The sequence below is a fragment of the Corvus kubaryi genome, unplaced genomic scaffold (genome assembly GCF_017639235.1).
Source record: "Corvus kubaryi isolate FWS band 111438036 unplaced genomic scaffold, C.kubaryi_AGA036_p1.0 split1-131, whole genome shotgun sequence".
Classification (NCBI taxonomy): domain Eukaryota; kingdom Metazoa; phylum Chordata; class Aves; order Passeriformes; family Corvidae; genus Corvus; species Corvus kubaryi.
In genome coordinates, this window is record NW_024582073.1 from 20,246,434 (window position 1) to 20,264,613 (window position 18,180).

General features: G+C 37.7%; 1 protein-coding gene across 7 annotated transcripts in view; it reads right to left on the bottom strand.

Annotated features, from left to right (window-relative positions):
* Positions 1 to 18,180, bottom strand: part of PPP2R2C (protein phosphatase 2 regulatory subunit Bgamma) — a 210,000-nt gene that overhangs the window by 24,512 nt on the left and 167,308 nt on the right. For all 7 annotated transcript variants that reach the window (XM_042053871.1, XM_042053872.1, XM_042053870.1 and 4 more), the window contains one exon: positions 5,517 to 5,681. In XM_042053871.1, the coding sequence (XP_041909805.1) occupies positions 5,517 to 5,681 (165 nt within the window). The remainder of the gene's footprint in view (positions 1 to 5,516; positions 5,682 to 18,180) is intronic.

Here is an 18,180-nt window from a genome sequence, read left to right on the forward strand (position 1 = left end):
AGGCTTTTCTCTTTCCTCCGAGTATTTGATAGCTAGAAGTATATAATTCAGGTTTTTTCTTCCTCAGATTTAATTTTAACATATCTTGCACAACTGGAGGAAATACTATATAGACATAATTGCATTTCTGCAGAAATGTTTTTGAATTTTCATTAGCCGTGTTTTAAATGTCTTTATTATACATTCATCCAAACTGAGCAGAATGGAAGCTTTGGAGCCCATGCTAAAGGCAATCTGTTACTAAATTTCAGTGGAATTCCTGCACAAGGAAAGATCCGTTCCAGGATCTAGTTTAGCATGCATGAAATTGTAGTAACAGACCTTTAGTGACAGTCATAATTACAAAATTATCAGGATATGGGCACATTTTTTCATTGAGGATATAAAATCAGCAATGCATATATGCCTTTGTAGTGCATGCTTAAAAATAAATACAGAATTAGGATAAGGAGAACAAGCCTTCATCAAACACAGGGTCAAATAATTTCAGAAGCTCTGATAAGTTTCACTCCTGTCACATGAAACCTTGCAGATTTTGCCTGAAGTGGACATCACTTTGACAGGGGCCTCTCTGTGTACAAAGGAACTGCCTCTCTCTCAGATGATAACCTGACATGAGACCACATGCAGAAATAAAAAGTGTATTTTAGATGTAAAGCTCACACACAAGAAAAACAAGTTGTTTCTTTTTCAGTCAGACAATAAGCATCATTCATTTGGAAAGGTCAATATTAATTAGCAAATCCAGCAGGGATAGTCTGTCACAGGCTTTTTTGCGCATCTGGTTGTTCTCTGTGGCAAATGAAAGATAATCCATATTCAGTCAGAGGTCTGAAAGCTGTCTTGGCTCTGAAATTCCAACCTGCTTTAAACAACTGGTAAATATAACTAATTTAATTTTAAAGATTCAACATGTTTAAGTAGATTATCCTTGATTTCTGTCTTGGCTGTTTCCACAGTTCTGAATTCTTTAAAATCAAAGGCAATCTCAAAAAAGCCCAGCAGATAACACAATTGAGTTACATGCCTGACTGACAGGACAGTGGCAATTATTCTTGGGGAAAGGCTGGCATTTCTTTCAGGCCCGGAATTCAAATAAAAATGTGGAAAAGGAACTCTCAATGGAAAAACCATCCCACTCAGCTTTGGGTGGCATGTCTGAGTCAGGAACCAAACCTGGATTTCACTCTGCATTGCTCTGAAAACCATTTTATACTTTTAAGGTACTGATAGTCCAACCCATGGGATTGGGATGCACCAGCTGAGATGCTTTGCTCCATTCAGGGAGAGTCCAGAGAAGATGGCTGTTGGGATTGCCTGCCACCTATAAAGGCTTCCTTGGTCAAAGGGAGGAGGGCTCTAAATGGCTCCTGCTACAGACCCAGAGGTCAGGAGCTTGAGAAGTCTGTCTGCAGGACAGAAAGCACCAACTCATGGTGACAGAGGCTAATGCTATATAACCCCAAAATCTCTGTTTTTAAGATCACCATGGCACACAGAGCAATGAACTTGAAATTGCAGCTCTACTTTCCTCAAAGTATTTTGCTGTAAACTCTGCACATGGGTAATGGATAATTAGAAATAGGGTTTAAGTCTACAAATACACATTAAGAAATGAATACTAAAAAACCCTTAAAGCAACATACAGAATTTAAATAAATTACTACTTCTGAAGTATGCAACCACTTTAAGATGTCAAGGGTATTACATGAAATATCAATGTGAGTTATACTCTTGAGTGACTTAAATTTTCATACTGCATGACTATACAGTTTATATTCACCATTTAATAATGGTTTTAATAATTCTGATGAACTATTGAAAAAGCTCTTTATTTTTTTCCAACTTCACATGCTCAAGCTCAGTTTTCTTTAGCTGACTGCTTTATATTATATAATTTGTTGAAACAGTCATATGTACCCATCTAGCCTACAAGCTGTTTGGAAGAATGATATTAACTCCATGAACATTTATGAGGATCGCTGAACATAATATTAGCAATAAAAAAATAAAAACCAAATTAGCAACTATTTGTTAATTGAACAGTTGCATATTATGCTGTAAGTATATTTTTAGTCAGGATGATCTTACTACAACAGCATCCCTATGCTTGTCTTCCTTGTCACCTTAACCCCATTAAGAAATGGTGTTAAAGAGAGAATTGCATTTATGGAATTTATGAAATTTATGGAATTTGAGGTAGGGGTTAATTCTTTTATTTCTTCAATGTTCCCAGCTGACAACTCCAACAATGATACTTTTGCTGCTGTCACAGATTTCCATATACTGCCTTTTTTTCTACACTGCACTGCCATGCATGTTGTCTCATGACATCTCAAAGGCAATCTTTGGGTGTTTTGGCAAGTACACTATTTAGGTGAAAAGTTCCATATTATTTAAATTAATTCCCTATTTGTTGCTGAGGTTTGACTTCCATAAATGTTTTAAATCTTTACCTATAACACCGTGGACTGCAACAACACCTTCCTCATTCCCACTCCTCTAATATTCTAAACAAGCAGGGACATTCATCTCTTTGGCACCTCCTCTCCAGAACATTTTTGATGGCATCCTCTCCCACTACTTGCGAAGTCTGATAATAACATGGAACAGCATTATGTATGTACCTGCTCTGTGGTTACAGATTGGTCTTTCCCTGATATACATTTTCCATGGCTACATAACATTTTCTTGTGATCCTCACTCAGTTCTGCACGATCTATTACAGCTGTTATAAGAAGCAGTTTCAGGTAGTCCATTAGAGACACAACACATTTTATCACACCTTATCAGTATCTCAATGACCATTTAAAATTCAGCTACTGACCTGATATTCTTTCAGTGCCTTACAAATAGATTTGATGGTCTGAGATAATTTTTCTAAAGGACAGATATCTCCATTACAACTCATCACACAATTTGGCAGCTTGCTATTAAATCTCAGCAGAGGTACCAAGGACGAGTACATATGGAAGTAGTCTCATCTCGTCCATGTCAAAGCCATGAAGATTTATAAGGGAAACCCTGTAGTGCTGCTGTCACTGATGCCGAAAAGAGGGATTTTGCCACTGAGCTTGGAAAACCAGAAATCTTCAAGACATTATAATTTATTAATATCCTATGTTGGTTGACTTACACTACAGATATTAGTATGTAATTTATTTTTACAGTATGACACTCTCTAAGCCTGTACAAATGGAAGGGCCCTTCCCCCAAAAGCTGAAATGGACTTTATCAGTGCTATAGGGATTTGAATAAATAAGGGAAAAAGGAGTAGATGCAAAAGTTCACAACATATGCTCATTATCCAGGTATTTTTGTAAGTTTTACATTGGATCTTTCATCCCTAAAAATATGTACATCCATTACAATCTTGGAACAGCATCTGAAATACAGCACACAGTGATACTCGACTGTGCTGAGAAAGCAGGGATGTGTGGCACAACATGAGAGTTTACAGTGACTCCAGTTGTAGTGTTTTGCTTGAGAAGTGAAGTCAGTTATGGGGAAAGACTGAAAGACAAGCCAAGCTAGGAGAGCAGGGTACTGATCATGCATATGCACCAGATGTAAACTTAGCAACTGTAAAGAGGAATCAGATGTACAGTCAAGGTACTAGAGACAATCATGCAAATAACTTGGGTTTGTAGACTGTTTTTGATACATCCTTTTGGACTGCTATGGGCTGTATATAATTAACTTTGCTTGTCTCTGAGAGCTATACTGAAACCACTCCAATCAGCAGTGCATGGGCCTACTCCTTTTAACACTTTGGAAATTCTACCATTGCTGTATCAATTTTGTACTGTACACACTCAGATTCTCAATGAGCTTGACTTGACTTCAGTGCAGCAATGCTACATTAAATGGCTATTTTCTAACTCATAGATCTGGAAAATGGGGTTTAATCAATGACCATCAGACCTTGTGCTCCCTTCTGGCATAAAATGCCTTCTTTCATCCAGTGTTCTGTATTGTGGCTTTAATAAGTTCTGATTGGCATTTGGCATTGAGTTACAGGAGCATGGAGGCCTTATTAGCAGGAAGAAATGGAAGTACTACAAAATAAAACAATTAAGTGGGACAGGATAACTCACAGCATTGTGTCAGACTGTGTCATGCTTACATTTCACTTCATGGTATTGAATTCCCCCTACAAGTACAAGGAGATACAGCTAACAAAGGTAAAACACTTCTCTGCTTAGGAAATTGTCCTTGAAGGTTATTTTCTATAATTGGAGACCACATCCTAAGGGGCTCTGAGCATGTGCATTTTTCCTTGCAGTCAAAAGGCCTAGTCATAGGCTTTTTACTATATTCACTTCAGTTTTAAAAATACCTTATGTACAAAATCTGTTCACCACTTAGTTCTCATTTAATTCTTCACATGCTTTTTCCTCTCCTTTTGCCCCTGCTAATAAGATCAGCCTACCTCAAACAGGTTCAAGTAGGCACTGAATGACATAAAACCTCTTATGTGCTCTGGTAGTAAAAAAATTTCTCTTGAATTTCCTTCCAGTGTTTCAACATTGCAAAAGAAACTGACAACCCAATTCTGTGAGCTGGAGGTGTCGTGGAGGAGTCCTAGACCTGAAGGTTACTAAAACAGAGCTACCACAGTTCATTCATGAGGTTCTCAGCTTCTCAGGAACCAAGCACATGATGCCTTTGTCCAGGCATTGTCAGTCTCAGAAGATTAGGAACAAACAGGTCGTTTGCATAAGGCAAAGTGCCCAGGCATGCCATATTACTGGTGGGAAGAACCACAGTCTGTCTTCTCTAGACCATAAAGAGCTGACAGTAAGGCAATATAAACATGCATTTTTCTTCAACTTTTACTTTGAGAACAGTCACATATTTTAAAATTTTACTTCCTTCTTACGTACATTTCAGATACAAACTATCATGAATCAGTTGTTCATCTCAAAATTTCACAGCCACATAAAATCACGTAGGACAGATAACTTCTATACCAACACAATTTTCATTTATTCTCTCCTTCCCCCCAGTACTTATTGCATTTCCTCTGAGTCTGTTCTAACATAACATTGAAAAAATACATATAGGGAATACTGGACTACATTTTTAGGAAGGATACCGAGATTTCCTAATTCAGAAAACGGACTCGAAATTTGAAGGCAGTTTGACAATTAAAATTTACTTGCTGCAGCACTCAGAACAGTACTTGTGTATTCAAAGCAGTATTCTCATCTACTTAAATACTTCCTCATCCTCTTTGATTTGTTAGGAATCTTTTCTCTTTTGCTAAAGCGTTCTGGGCTCTTCACCGATCCCTGCAATAAGAACCATAAGGGCAACCAGACACAGACATGACTGTTAGTTACCAAGGTCATAGCTAATACTTGCACAGGTGAAATAAAATTCTTTTTGCTCTTTTCTTGTCAAATGTGCCTGCAAGTGAGAAACTAATACACTGGGGTATGCACACATCTACGTGCTGTCTGTGAATAGTAAGATTTTAATGACATCTGGGGCTCAATGGAGTAAGGACTTACGCTTGGAATGTTTGTCACAGAGAGCTGATGCCCTCATGTCGCAGAGTCTCAGGGATCCTTTGCTGCTGCTGTAGACAAAGAGATTGCAGTGATGGGGATGGAACTCAGAGGCTGTAATCACTTCCGTCAGGTCCTCCATGTTGGCTGGCTTTATATCTACAATGTCTGAACGGAAGTTTCATCAAGGAAAATGCAGATGTCTGCAGGTAAACCATGACTCTCACTTGAAGGAAGCATGCAAATGTACAGACATGTAATGCTTTTAAAGATATACTCACTTTTTTGGTAGTAGTGCAGTTTTAAATTTCCATACCTGGCCCACTTAGACCAAAAAGCAATGTCAAACTCAAAGTCTGCATGGTTTTACTGCAGATGCCATTAGCAGGTCACCATTTGTCCATGCTGTGCAAACACATCAAAGAAACAGTGTTGCAGGGATATAGAGTTCTCAGCTTCATTGAAACTGACAGAGAGCAGGTAGCTGTATCTCCTGAACTTGCTATTGAAACCACTGCTCTATCCCAGATAATACAGACTGAGAGGGAACAATGCACAGCTCAGATCTGCTCACTCCAGGTAAGGCTCACTGGCTTTTACCATCATACAACTTAAGCTAAAAAATAGATGTAGCTTAAGGTAAAAGACTGGGGAAAAAAAAGTACTTTTTTTGCAAAGGCACATGTGGCAAACACAGAAGTATTTATGCAAATAATTTTGGGTGAATCTATACTAATACAATTTCCTTTAAAAAAAATTATGCATGCTATTAGGTTTGCTATTTGAATACTTACAAGGAAGTATCTGGAATGGCAGTCTTAGGCTTTTATGTAAATGACGCCCACTACCAAAATCAGGATGAATTTCTGTGACTGAGAATCCTACACCTGAATCATTTATGTGAACATCATCTGGAACAAAAATACATCAAATATCTACTTTCCCAATCACAAACTTGTCAGCTGGATGACCAACGATTACCCACATGAAGGGTAACTCACATGGTGCCTCTAACACTTACATCTCCACTCATACACATCACCTGCCTTAAAACCCAGGACCCACACTGAGCCTGTGTTTGGAGGAGAAGGCCAGTTCATGGAAGACTGCTTATAGAGAAAAGAATGAAAGTAAGAGTCTCATGAGTGGGCTGTAAGAAAGCAGTAGATACAGAAGCATAAAATGAAAGAAGGATATATATGTAAAGCAGTACATTTAAATAAGATTGTTCATTTTCACATGGCCCCCAGCAATCTGCTACAGATAAGCCATCCAAATGTTAACAAATCCTTCGAACAAGAAGAGTGAGTAACATTACCTTATTTTACTGATGAGTTTGTGTAAGAAGCAATAAAGGATTTGCATAAGATCACATGGGAAATGCATGACAGAACAAACTCAGATCTACTGAGTCCCAGTGCAGTGCCCTAAACACAAATCATCTCAGTGCCTGGATTCCCTGAACATAAAATTTGAATCAGCTGACATTCAAAATTTAAACATCTCAGAGGAAAAGATAAATGAGAAAATCTGTTTTATTGATGGCAAGAGAAATCATATATCATGGTACTAAGCCTGTTTCTGTTCCCACTGTGTCCACTTCCCAAATGGAAGACCAATCAAAGACCTTTGATTGATTTCTGTGGGAATGGGATACAGTCTATCACCACCTTTACAATCTATACTTTGAGCTTTCCCAAAAATATAGGTCTGGAACACTACAGTGAAATAGTACAAAAGATTCAGAGATAATTATCTTGATGACTGTGCATACATCACACTGTTGTGGTTTTTTTTTTTTTCCCCCATATGGTTTAGAAAGGAAAATATCAGCAAAACTATTAATATCTTATGACATTTAATAACAACTGGGAATGAATTAATGTTGCATTTTAACTGAATTCCTATTTACTTGTACTATCACATTTGCATCCATCTCCAAGAATCCATCATGATTAATATAAGTGCAATGAATGTTAAGATGTAGAAACACTGATTTATGTATTTTATAAAGCATCAACAAATAATCCTGAAAAAAACAGAAAAAAAAACCCTTTATTCAGTTATGTGTATTTGGTGAATTTGTCTCAAGAAACACCTTTAAGTAAAAGCAATTGCTTTCAGGGATTGAATTGCTTTGTGGAGTTCAGAGAAATTATAGTTACTCAATAGAAGAATTTCACCTCTCAGCAGAGAGATAAATAATTGCTGAGTGATGAGAAAGATATAAAATATAAATTGAGTATGTGAAATAGTCATGGTAAGTATCATTTTTCTGGATGCTGAGGACACTATTGATGAATTTCCTTTCATTGTGTAAAATGAATAAACCTATGTTGAATAATGAAATTAAATATTCTATCCTCCTGCCAGAAAAGCAGAAAATACTTGAAACAGACTGCATTTCCAGATGTGATCTAAATCTCCACTGAGAAAGAACCTCATTTGCCTACTGAGGATCATAGCAAAAATGAAAATTCATCATTCCACTAGATTTAGAAAAATTAAAACAATAACACTGTGTTGAAGTAAACAACCAAGGGACTACAGAGGCGCAGAAGAGATTTACCCCAAATGCATTTGTAATAATAGACGGAAAAACAGCCTTTGTTTTGACAGCTATAGAACCCAATATATCAAAAGAAGAATATGTCACACAGAAGAACATTGTCCTCCTCTCATGATTTTTGCCATCTATTTGAAAACAATCAAGTACAGCTTGACATGTGATGTGTGGGAACTGTATTTAAACTAGCATGACATGGTAAGGGCAAGCATCTCCCATGAGACATTTCTCATTTCTATTTTTCTATCTTCCCTTTGTGTCTTTTCTTCCTTTTAAGTACAGCATTGCATGGCAGGAAAAAATACTAAAATTTAAAAAAAAAATTGGACCAGACAGTGTGCTTCAGAAACAGGGCGTTTGGTGAACTTGAAAAGCATGCAACAGAGGGAATCTGGCAGAAATTGATTAAATGAAAATTCCACTGCTAAAGAGAAAAAAACTATGGTAACGGCACAAATCTGTAGAGTTGTCTCTGCTTGTCCCTGCAATTGGATCTTGTGGAGGGTTGTCTCCAGGGGGGCATGGTCCTTCTCCCCCACTGCACTCATCTCTGAAATACCAGTCACATATGACTCTTGTTGTACCATATGTGATCTGCTTCATTTTCAGAATATGGATAAAACACCTAAGACCAAAGGTATCTAAGACAGAAAGAACAGAGTGTTCAGTTCACCACTGGCAGTGTACTAGGATATAATTCTGTTGTCCTAAAACAGTCAGTGTTTCTGTGCCTTAACAGGGTAGAAATTTCCCCTAAGAAAATGAAAAATATCTTCATATTGCTTTGACTCCCACACATGCTTGACAAGAGCAAGGCATTTTGATCCCTGGTAGATACTTGCACTAATGGAAGGTTGAACTGGCACCTTGCCAGTGATGGGCTAGAATGCATTGGCAGTCTTTTAATTCATTAACATTAAAACAAGGAATAGAAAATATCTTCTTGCTTGCAAGAAACAGAACAGGTCCTTCCCCCTTAACTATTTGATATCTTACATACCAGATCTGTCCTCCCCTGCTTGGCTCCATGAAACAGGATAAAGCTATGAAGAAGCCAGCAGACTTTCTAGATGCTCTCCACACCAAAATGGAAATGAAAGGTCAAGTACACTTGGCAACTACAATGGTGAGAGATGATGTTCTTACAGTTGGGTTAGTAGAGCTACAAGGAAAGGCAATTTTGGGAAAGGCAACAAAGCTACTCCAAGCAATACAGCCTTAACTTTGGCTGACCATCTATGTTGCCTTCCCCAAACTATTTAAGAACAGAAGTATAACAAAGGAGAGTGAGCAGGGCAGGGCCTGGCTCTGAGGAGGCTTTAGGGAAAGATCTGAGAGAGGGCAAAGAGGGAGAGAAGAAAAACACTAAGAGAGGAAGGAGGGAAGAGCATAAGGAAAGGCATGATTAAAATCCTGCAATGATATGCAGTGTGAGGAATGTGATGTGAGTACATGATTCAGCTACATGGTATGTTTAGTTCTAATCCAGTATTTTGTGCTGCTGTTGTGCAGCTGATAGCAAACTGAGGATAACAGGAGGAAGAAAATTTGTTCCGTTGCCTCTGGGCCACTGATCTAACAGAAATATTCCCCTCTGGGAGAAGTCACTCCAGAAAGTTCTTTTTATTGCAGGTTACAAAGTTGACCCTCACCTTGATCCAAAATTCATATTAATCAGACTCCTCCTCTTGATCAGCTAGAATATAAATGAGCATGCCTGCTTTATGCTCATGCCAAAACATGTATAATGAGAATGTGGAAAATACATAGGGTTCCTGCTGAGCAAAAGAGGTCTCAGAATAAGTTTCCTTGTATGATAATGAAAACATAGCAGCCTCCTTAAAACAGATTAAATTCCCTTTGAAGTGAACAGTATGCATAAAGAAATAGCTGCTTCATCTTCCCAAAACCATCGAGGAATTCTACGAGAAACTGAATTTGGTAGAGAACAAATTTGCAACTCGCAAGCTATGGCATATAAAGGATTGAATCTTCTATCATTATTTTGGAATAGTTTTTAAATGACTTGTGGGTTCACTGCAAGAAGGAATTTTTTTTTTTTTTGTGGTCAGAAGAAGGCTTGAAAAAAAAAATTACTTGCCCTCTCCCCCTTTATTCAACTGCAATGGAGGAGGAGAGACTTTCTTTAGAAAGCCAGACAAAATTTTCCATAGTAACTTCACAAGAAAAACAAAACTCTCATCTTTCTTATTTCAGTATATGCTGATATGACACTTCATTTTTATCCCTGCGTGGGACTTAGGTTTTTGCAAATTTAAGCACTTTCAAAAAATAACCTTTGGCATAACGTATCTTACCAAACCTGGCTGTTCCCTGTGTTTTCTACAGAGGTTTGTTCAGGCTACTAATTTTGTCTGCATCTCACACCTATATTTCAGCCTAGCTCTAGAAAGATTCAGTGACTAATAGTTGAAATCAATAGCAATTCATGGAAGCTGCCAGGGCTTCAGTTTAGAGTAATTGATTACTGTGGTCCTGCTGAGGCTCTACATTTTTAATAAGCATTTCTCTGAGTGGTTTCCTCTGTTAGTCATTTAGTGCACACTATTTTCATTACAAGGAGGGAACTGTGATGCTTACAAATCAAGCTCTACCAGTTTTACACTTCCTACATGATGGTTATATCATTCCTACACCACACGCCAGCTGAGAAAACGAATTCCAGATGGTTCCAGTCTTCTTCCAGGCTGGGTACATCAGGCCTTGACAACATCATGATGTGATTACATCACTCTTATTATCAATGAAAGAAGCAAGCCCTAACTCTTAATTAACCATCAACTCACTCCTTTCTTCCCATTTCTTACAGATAAGCTGTATGTTTTCACTGTTGAATGATAATTCTACAATAGGCATAACTTGACAAGTATGGACAGCACTGAATAGGGTCAAGCTTCTGAATCTCTGTATTTCAGGCCTGTTGTCCAAGAGCCAAGGGTTCCTGGACTGAACTGTCAGTAGGTTAATAGACATGGCCTTTTCTTCAAATTCCAGTATTTTACCTTAGGCAAAGAGAGTATTTGTATTCCAAGTACTCCTAATAGCCACAGTGTCAATTTTTTCAATCGCACAGCATTTGCCCAGTGCTCCAGTAAAAGCATGTACTACATGGGTTTTATTGTAAGCCCAGAGAGCTGCATTTCGAATGATACATTTCTGTATCATTTGACTCTTCTGAACCACAAAAGCAGGAACTGCTGCATAAGCGTGTGCTCCTCTCCACTGTCTGGAACCTAATACGTGTTAATGCAAGGTATCGATCCATACTAAGTGGTACAATGTCAGCCCAATTCCATTTTTAATTTCATGGTCTTTATAACAGTGATTCTTCAGACATCATACTGGAGTTGGGAACTCTGACAACAGTCTCACACTGGTGGTGATTTGCTGAAAATACCAATTTAAATGACGTGATTTTGACTGGCAATAAAATGTCTTTATCAAAGGTGCTCCGACAGTGCCATTACGATAGTACAAAGGCTTCTGCATTTTTCCTCATATCAGGATTATGAGATACAGAAAGAGTAAAAACCACTATGGGGCCTGGTAGCTCTATGTGGCAGGCCAAACCATAGCCAATTACATTAGGTGCTGTGCAAACACAAAGTAAAGGGATTGCTCATGATATAAAGGACATGTACAAGGGAGCATACAAAGAAGAGATTAAGTAATGTTAACACAGCTCTGTGGACTTCTGAGGTTTCTTAAGTCAAGGATTACAGCCTAAGCTAGATGAGAAAGTGCTGTTAGTGGAAGAAGGAAAGTCATGGTCACAACTAAAAGGCTGCAGTAGCAATAAACTTGCCAGCTATTCAGCTAGAACTACCCATAAAGAGATTTTGGCCATGTTGAGGTTGAGATCTAGCTCATCCAGAAAATGAGAATATATTCAGTACATCCTCCTGTGTTATTGGCAGTGCACTTTTATACAGTGTGGGTAATAAGGTGTCTGCATGCTGGAATGACGCTCTTTGGGCAATGGCCTCGCATCTATCCTCAGCATACCACTGTCAGTACAAGATGGCCCATGTCTCCTCACAGTCTAGTATGTAATGCTCCAGCCAGAGTCAAGCCTAATTTTGCTCTCTATTTCTGTCTTCGAACATCATAAAACTTACAAGACACGAGGAGCACAAAGGTGAACACTCAGACCCTTTCTATGGGTTTAGGAACCAAGATGTTACTGATTTATCTGGCAGCTGCTAGAAACCAGACTGCCTCAGGATGATGGAACAAGAGTTATTCAAGAATGTAACCTAAACATCAAACTTCTGAACCAAAGCTGAAACTCCTGGACTTCCTGTCTCAAGTTTCACTTGGAACTGGAGATACTTGGCAAGAAGTTAAAAGTAGTATTAGAAACATTGTCCATTCATTAAGTTTAAAGCAAAGTAGAGTCAGTATCAGTGCTAATGTTTTACAGAGAATGAAACTGAGGTGTGAAGTGGGAAAGGCTTGGCAAAGGTCAATTTAAGAGCCAGCAAGACCAATAGCTCTGGATTCTGATCTAGTGGTCTCTCTCCTCCCTACCTGCAGCTGTCCAGTCATGGGAGTATTCACTCAGTTCTCTTCTTGGTTAATTGGTTTTGAAAGGTTACTATTATTCTCATTATTACATTTTTGTGACTTTTTCCCAGAATGCATACTGGTCTAAAGACTCACTCTGAATTTGAGGGATCTCATTCTGATTTTTGCAATATCAGAATTACTTTGCATTCCTGTTATCGTGGTAGGATAAAAAGAGACAGCAGCAAGGAAGCCCTGAATCTCCATTACACAAATATTACTTGAAAAAAGAATCAACATATTTTAAATGTACTTAGTAAAATTTTATGAAATTGCTTTTACTGCCACAAATTCAGCAAACATCAGACTTTGCTGTATTCAAGTTACAGAAAAACAAATCTAATATATAGGAGAAACTGCCTATGGAGTAGCTGCAACATTTGACTAAGTGTTGAAAGCAGAGAATTGTAGAGTAGCACTGCTAGGAAAGAGACTATTTTAAATGGTGCAAGTCACATTCAAACTTTATCACAGATAGGCCTGCTCATACACATTGCAACCAATGATTTACTTAGACAATAATGAATTTAGAAGTAGATACTGGAAAACTTTAATTTATTTAGGAACTTAATTTTTGCTTGTTTTTTTTGAACAGAACACCCACATTTTCATCTGTAGACAGAGTCACATGCCTGCTTTAGCAACACCCATATGCATATTAAATTTTCAAGAGAAAGACATCATTATCTGCCAATACACAGCTGAAAGAAAAGGGGATGAATCAACAGAGGAAGACTTGCCTTTGTAAATGCACACCTGCAGTCACTCAGTCACTGAAAGGCTGCAAAGTCATATTTAGTTCCTCTATTTGCATATGAATTGATTATGATTTGTCTGAAACTAATGTTACACTTGGAACACAAATACCAGAAGAGCCTCAGGTACATATAAATTATTAATAGAAGAGCCTTATTAAGTCCGCCAGCTTAGCTTCTCTTAGGCAGTGCTGTTCTACTTAGTATGGTTAAGTGGCATCATGTACTACATAGTGGCAAGGGTTCCAAGAAATGAGTGATTCAACATCAATAAGGGAAGGATAATTTATAAACAAAAGCAATATAATCTCATCATTCACAAACCTTTCCTGAAATACATTAGATGCTTAACAGAAAACTGAGAGGGATCTACTTTAGTTTACTGAAGAGAGTCCCTGGTAGTACAGAGAAATATGACATACAAAACTTCCCAAACTCCATCTTAAAAGTAGACAGGGATTTTTTCCCACATGACTTGGAAATGAGAGATAAAATGTCTTTTTTTTTTTTTTTTTTAAATGAATAATCTATATGCTAACAGGTAATCCTATCAAGAAATTTCTTCTTGGTAATTACTAAAATCCCATGCAGCTGAGGAAGATCTGTCTCTTAAATAAAAGCAGCCACAGAAATTCCAGCTGAAGAGTATAGACTCTTTAGAGCATTTAGAGCATAAAAGTCTCTCCTTCCCTGCATGCTTGTTATGGGAGTAGTAAAGTGAAACTATCTTCAAAAATAGCCAGATACTTCAAAAATAGCTACTTTAAAAACACTAATAAAAGCTTACATTCAAATCACCTATATTACATCACATAAGATACCTGATTAAAATCATGTGGCAGGACTTATTATCTAGTTGCTTCATTTATTTGAAAGGATTTCCAAAAATGCCACCAGCCTGCAGTGAGTATGACAACAGTCAAAATAGACTTATTCTAAAATCTGGTGCTATAACTTTGTGAAAGTTAATATGGCCTTTATTTACAGAACATTTCTGTTTCAAAGGCCCAAACTACTGCAATTTCACAAGCAGTGGAAGTACCAAAGTGCACTCCTTACCAATGTGTACTATGACAACAGAAAACAAAGCAGTGTCTGCATTAATGAGAGCGTCCCAGCTATTTTAATAATGAGAAAAGCTTCCGAGGTTTCAGGTTCTCACTGCTCACACAGAACACAGAGGTACAGACTTCAAGCTTGACAATACCTGAGAAGACCACGTGAGCATTTTTATGACATCTGTCTTTGTATGGAATACTCTTCAAGCTAAAGATTTTTTAGCTAATGAGCAAAGCAAGTTATATTTTCTTCTTTTTTATGTTAATACTCTGAGAAAGACTGTGCTTTGCAAGGTTAATTTCAAGTCCAAACTCGCATGGGAATTAGAATAATTAGACTCATTTAAGAGAATTCTCCCCTCTGGCAGAGCTGATTAAATTATTTATACATTATCTTTTCATATAATTGCACCTAGAACTGTGTAAATGGGTTTTTTTGTCTAACTTTCAATAAATTCATAATACACATTTTTCAAGTTGGATACACCGACTGCACCTGTGACAACAGAGAATGGCTCATTTTCAAAATGCTTCAATGAGAAATTAATCCGGAGGGAAACACAAGCATGCAATTTAAAATCTTCCACAATGACAACACTGATTAAAACTCATCAACTGAAGAAATAAAATTAGTAAGACAATAAATCTTGGACTGAATCCTGTTACCCATTTCCACAGGAATAACTTCATTGACTGCAGTCACATTACACTAAAATATGAGTGCTACTTAGATGAGGATCAGTTCCATGATGTGACCCTTTATCTGTAATTTAATATTCTTTGCCATAGTTCCGATGTCCCTCTCTGCTGAGGATCTCAGATTCTGGATAACACCTGAAAGTTCTAATGGAATAAACCACTAGGGTGAAAAAAGAAATCTGGGGGTTGATGCTAACATTCATTTCAGCTCTATTAAGTACACTTTCTCTCTACAATACCAATAAACTTGAGAAAGATTGAGATAATGATATTTTAAAGGGGATTCCTGATACAAAATAGGAACTTGTTTGCTACAGTCCCTATTAAATTGGAAAGCAATTGGCTCTGTGGAGATCTGTGAAAAGACATCTTTGCACCTATTGCAAAATTTTAAGTAGCTCCTAAAGTTGCATTGATGAGATCACTCAACAAACACAGAAATTCAGTGAAATCCCAGTTGCGTTCTTTAATGCACTATAAAGGAATTCTGAAATGGTTTTTACAGGCTCAGGATTTCACACTGTTCTTTATAATTTTCTACAACTCCAGTCAATTTTCTTTTTCCTTTTTACAATTCACTATACATTTTTAAAAAGTAAGAGTATTCTAATGCCTCTGGCTATGTTTTTCCTTACCTCTGCAGAAATGAAATAATAGGTATGGGTCTCTATATGGGGACAGCTGCATTAGAGAAGACATAGGGCTAGATAAAGAAATCCATTAAAATAATAACATAATCACATACTTATTCATTCAAGTTGTGTATGGACAAGAGTGATAAGTAAGAAAATTATGTATTCTGATGAACAAATTAATATTTTTATTAAACAATAGATCTGCAGTGCAATAATTCTCCAAGGCTATAGCTATGCTCAAACCACCTTAAATTAACTTCTTTAAAAGCAACTGCAAAATAAGGAAGACACTGGTCATTGCCAAGAATGCAAAGGCCTCAGCTGTAATTAGGTTTTCACAGCCAGATTCAACACATCCAATTTATTTAATTTGGAGGATGGCTATATAGGGAATATTTCCATAACTGTCCCATGCCCTGATGACACTGGTATCACACACTCCAGCCATACACTGTCTGCTTTTGCTGCAATACAGATTTCAGCTGTATGGCCAGGAGGATCTCATTCAGGGATTCAATGCTAAGATACTGCTTAACTAGCTCTGATATTGCTCCTTTGGCTATCAGTCATGCTCTGTCATCCAATTCTCTCTGACTGGCTGACAGACAAATTCCTAAGATAGGAGTCAATTTAAGGTGATCAGAATAGTTAAAAGCAATTGTTTCTGACAGGGATCCTCTGGCAAAGTGTCCTCTGGCAAGAAGCAAAACCAAACAAAGTATTGAAAGACCACTTCTGCAAATTTATTCACTGCTTTCAGAGCTCCCTAAATCTGAACTTATAGATGCTTAAGAGATCTCCTAAAAGATGCTAAAAAACTTCTCTGTATTTCTTGAAAACAAATGATCTGTAAGGTCTTTATAGTGCCCACTCACACAGCATTACTGCTGTAATTACTATCTAGTATTTGAATTACACAGCTAGTTATAAAGACTGCAATTTGCACAACCTCACATATAAATTCACAACTGCTCTTACTCTGAAAACCCTAAAAGCTGTAGTCGATTAAGATATTCTAAATAATGATGACAACATCATTAGAAATAATATTGTATCTGAACTGGATGTAGTTTTACCTCAACAGAAGCAGAAGAACCAATTCAGCACCTGTTTTAGAAGCTGTATCTATGCTAGTGCCTACAAGACAGTCATTTAAGTAATCCTAGAAATGCAGTTCTCTCTTGGCACTTTGCACTGGGGACAAACAGAATTTTTCTTACAAATTAGTCTATTGAGAGTTCATGAAAGGCTCTGTTTACTATCGAGATTCTACGCAGTTCAGAGCAGATGACAACTTACAGTTACACATACTTACCTATTTACTAATTTCATCCCTTGATTGACACTAAAAACATTTCTGGTGTGATTTTAATAAAAGAATCCCCACTGCATTTTCCCTAACAGGCAGCCAAAAACACACACCAAGGACTTGTCCAGACGGACCTGCACAAGCTCAAGAAATGGGCCCAAGAGAATCTCACGAGGTTTAATAATACCAAGTACAAGGTGCTGCACCTGGGTCAGGGCAAACCCCAGTACCAACATACGCTGGGGGATGAAAAGATTGAGAGCAGCCCTGCCCAGAAGGACTTCGGGGTGCTCGTGGATGAGAGGCTGGATGCACTCACAGCCCAGAAACCAACCAAGTTCTTGACTGCATCCAAAGTAGTGTGGGCAGCAGGTCAAGGGAGGGGATTCTGCCCCCTCTACTTCACTCTGGTGAGACTCCACCTGGAGTGCTGTGTCCAGTTCGGGAGACAATATGAATTGCTTGTATTTTCTGCTTACTTAATTCAAACAATCTTGCAACAAGGGGCTATTTTTCACGATTTCAATAACTCCCTTAAATAGCCTTAACACCATCCTATCTATACAGCACTTTGTTGTGGTCCCATCAGAAGCACTCTGTGGAGCTTTACGTTGGAGTTTGTTCCTATCCTAAGCCTCAGTATATGACCTATGATCTGTTGCCACCCAGACATACCTTTCCTGACACAGAAATAATAAGCATTAGGAATAAAACCTGTAAAAAAACTACAGTACCTGCTGCTAATCTATTAAATACATTGTAGCAAAACTTACTACTGAACTACACCAATGCAAATGACCCTCAAGTTACCAGGTGATCTGGTATCTGCAGTTTCATAGGCAATTTCAAAATAATTTCTTTTTAATGCACAGATACTCTAAGCTGAAAGATCTCAAACCCAAAAGTTAAAAGGCTAAGTCAATGGAACCTGTCATTTTGCAGACCTTTGAGAATCAGATCACTTTAAAACAACCTGAAATAGATCGTGAATTGTTGCTAAATGAGTAACAATGAACTTCCCTCTACTATAGTCATTTTTCTCATGAAAAACTTTTCCA